Source organism: Electrona antarctica (genome assembly GCF_951216825.1).
Source record: "Electrona antarctica genome assembly, chromosome: 18".
In the NCBI taxonomy this organism is placed as follows: Eukaryota; Metazoa; Chordata; class Actinopteri; order Myctophiformes; family Myctophidae; genus Electrona; species Electrona antarctica.
The window spans coordinates 12,937,988-12,941,956 of record NC_136799.1 but is presented as its reverse complement, the minus strand read 5'-3'; the positions used below and the strand labels follow the sequence as shown (position 1 = coordinate 12,941,956).

Sequence of the window (3,969 nt, the reverse complement as noted above, 5' to 3'; positions counted from 1 at the left end):
CGCTCAGTTCACACATGTGATTTTATTTTATACTTTACTGGAGTATTTCCAATTTTCACTACTTTTACTTCAACTCCACTATACATCTCAGAGGCAAATATTGTACTCCACTACAATTATTTGAAAACTTTAGTTACTTTGTAGATTTTGATTATTATTACAAAACATTCCCTACATTAACCACTTCAGCCCTATATACATTTCGGCCATTTGAAAATTGCCAATCTACAAACAAATGTGTTGCGATGCGACGCATTGTGAGCTTGTACTGTAGATCTGCTATTTTCAAAAGATTTTCAGACATTTTTGAAAATGTGTGCGAGTGCTGTACTTTTGGTACTTTAAGTACATTTTGATAGTACCAATACTTTTGTACTTTTACTCAAATCAAAATGGTACAGAGCCAGTCTGCTTTGGCTCCCCTTATTTTTTCAGTGTTCCTCCGCGTCAGCACTTTTGCAGGTTTAACAAAACCCCGATCACATTCTGTATGTTGCACTCTGTTGCTTGGTTCTGTGTGCTGTGTCCATGTGCACAGTTGCACATGAAGAATAAGAATAAGAATCTGAGAATCATGTGGAATGGATGGATGTCAGGGTCCGCAAAGGAACGGCTTGGCTCCACTGTGGATCTCGGACTTCATGTGGCCAGCCTGTGACATCAAGTGCCGGTGACGTCGGTCATCTATGACATATCTATGATGTATGACTCAATATTTTGTAAAGGCTGCGGCCCAAATCCACTGTGAAGAGCCTCGTATTTCACGGCGTCTGTCAGGTGTCCCGATTCCATGCCTAAAGATGCACGGTCGAGTGAAAATCAAATCTACTGCTCAGATAGAGGAGAAGGAGAAGCAGAAACGGGAGAGTAAATTAAAGCTCTACGTGGCAGCGAGAGATGCCTGTTTTTCTAGGAGGAAGGACGGCGTACTCGACGACGAGGCTCTTCAGCTGACGGAACAGCTGCTGTTGTCCAATCCCGACTTCACCACCCTCTGGAACTACAGGAGAGAGATCCTAATGCACCTGGAGACTGTCAGGGAGGAGGACCACGTGCAGAGGATGTACGAGGCCGAGCTGTCCTTCGTGGAATCCTGTCTGAAGGTGAGCCCCAAGTCGTATGGCAGCTGGCACCATCGGGGCTGTGTGTCAGCCCGCCTGCCTCAGCCCAACTGGGCCAGGGAGCTGAGCCTGTGCGACGAGTGCCTCAAACTGGACGACCGCAACTTTCACTGCTGGGACCATCGGCGGATGGCGGTCAAGATGTCCGGCGTGCCTGTGGACCAGGAGCTGCAGTTCACCGATCGCCTCATACACTCCAACATCTCCAACTACTCCAGCTGGCACTACCGCAGCACCCTGCTGCCCCTGCTCCAGCCGGAGTCTCCCCCCGAGCCCCGCCTGCGGCCAACCGACACCTCACCACCACCACCCTCCCGGGAAACCCACTCGCACCGCGTCTGCGAGGAGCAGCTGCTCAAAGAATATGAGCTTGTGCGCAATGCCTGCTTCACCGACCCCGACGACCAGAGCGCCTGGTTCTACTATCGGTGGCTGCTGGGCAGAGCGGAGCTCGGCGAGATGATAAGCTGCATGTATGTCAGCCGCAAGGAGGAGAGCGTGGCTGTGGCCCTCTCCAGGCCCGTCGATCCGCAGTCGGTGGGTCTGATGCTGGTGCTTGACGGCCAGCCCCAGAGAGTGGAGTGGAGGAGTGTCCATCCTCGCTTCAAGCACAGCCCCGTCTGGATCTGTGACCTGCCCCAGGGGACCATCAGCGACATCGATAACGAACACAACCTAACTGTACACTGGACCGAGGAACATACACATCGAGACTGCACTCTGAACACGGGTCGAACTGAGAGCTGGTGTCGGGATTCTGCGACGGAGCGGGAACTTTTCAGGGGCGAACTGTCAGTAGAAAAGACCTCTGTCTTGCAGACTGAGCTGCAGTCTTGCAATCAACTCCAGGAGTTGGAACCTCTGAATAAATGGTGCTTGCTAACGATTATCCTCCTGATGAGGGCGCTGGACCCGCTGGGCTATGAGAAGGAGACTCTGGCTCATTTGCGAACGCTCAAAGAAGTGGATTCCATGCGCTTGGCCTACTACAACGACCTGTGCAGCAAGTTCATGATCGAAAACACCATTCTCAAAATGGAGTACGCCGAAGTGCGCATCTTCAGCATCCCCGACAAGAACCTGACCACCTTGTGCCACCTAGACCAGCTGCTATTGGTCACCCATATCAACCTGTCGTCCAATCGGCTCCAGAGGCTGCCACCACAGTTCGCCATGCTGCGGTGCCTGGAGGTGTTGGAGGCTGATAATAACGCCATAGAGGAGCTGGAGGGCTTGTATCACCTACCCAGACTGGAGGAGGTTCTCCTACAAAACAACAACATATCCAAGCTCGCTGCGCTGCGGCCTCTGGCTTCCTGCCCCAAGCTGACACGCCTCGACCTCCGCGGCAACCCCGTCACTCAGACGGCCAACATCCAATCAGAGCTGGCTGAGCTGCTGCCCTCGGTCACTGACCTCATGCTCTGATTGGACGCTAGGCAGGGGGGGGGGGGGTGGAGCATTACCATTAGCATGAATGTTTGCTGATATCTGTTGAAGAACAAGCTGATGCATCTCAATGAGTCTTGTGCGTGTCTCTGCAACAGCTAACAGAATTTCGGACATGGGAGCATAATGGCAAAGACCTCACTTAACCCTCTCCTAAGTCCTAATGAATGTGTGTGCAACTGTGCATGCGTATCGTGTCTGTGTTTTTCGAGCAAGTCATGCTACATGGGCTTGCATATTTATGTGGTCATACGTATCTGTATGATACAGATGTGGTGCATAGCACAAACGACATGCCACAGAGACAGCCCTCTTTATAAGATAAAGATTATTAAAACATTATTGTCCATTAAATTTAACACAAAATGGAAATTTGCCTTTGGCATACAGGATACAAACAATAAAAACAAATGCATAAACACATGTATAAACACTGACACTGTATAAATGTGTTCTTTCTTTGTTCTATTCACATTATTTGTGTTATTTTTGAGGGGTGCTAGACCCTCCTATACACAGGTTTGTCTTTAGTTCAATGTTTGTTTTGTAAACGCATTGACAATGAAGGGAAATTTTACGTCATAATGTGTCATTTACGTCATATTATCTCTTTATTGTTAATGGCGTTTAATGTTTGTGTTTGCACCGTTTGTTTTACATCACCATTACATCACCTAATCAGTTAATATATTAGCGCCCCTCACTTCACATGGGTGTGATTTTTTTATTGCATTTAATCATTGCGCATACAAAACAACAGTTTTGCTGTTGAGATCGAGGACATTTAAGTCTGAATGTAACCCCCCTTTTTAGGGGCGCTAGCCCCTCTATGTCCAGCTTTGAGGATTTGTGTAAACACAAACATTGTTTTGCTACCGTTTCCTATGACTAGTTTGGAGTGTTTGTGTAAACACAAACATTGTGTAAACACAAACAGTGATGGCAAAAGTGAGAACGCAAATTGCGATTGGCCAGAATGAGATGATGTAGGATAACGTATGATGATAAGAGCGCCCCTCACTTCACACGGGTGTGATTTTTGATTATTTTGAGTATAATGGTTTCCAAGAGGAAAACAGCTTAGAGGACATCTTCGGTGAGCGACACACTTTGTACAAAGTGTACATTAGGCGCCCCTCACTTTGTACAAAGTGTACATTAGGCGCCCCTCACTTCACACGGGTGTGATCTTTGATTATTTTGAGTATAATGGTTTCCAAGAGGAAAACAGCTTAAGAGGACATCTTCGGTGAGCGACACACTTTGTACAAAGTGTACATTAGGCGTAAAGCCACTGCCCTTCTGAAGTGTTTGTGGAGCCTGGCCTCAGGAACAAGCTATCTTTCATCAACAGCCACCCATGAGTCATAGTAGCCCTCATAAGTCCTAACAGTGGGTG

General features: G+C 48.1%; 1 protein-coding gene across 1 annotated transcript; it reads left to right on the top strand.

Moving 5' to 3' along the window:
* Positions 1-800: 800 nt before the first annotated feature.
* Positions 801-2,549, top strand: LOC306942408 (geranylgeranyl transferase type-2 subunit alpha-like; the record flags this gene model as incomplete). The annotated part of the gene is made up of 1 exon (XM_079528267.1): positions 801-2,549. The coding sequence occupies one exon, from the start codon at positions 801-803 to the stop codon at positions 2,547-2,549; it is 1,749 nt and encodes a 582-aa protein (XP_079384393.1).
* Between the last annotated feature and the right edge of the window lie 1,420 nt (positions 2,550-3,969).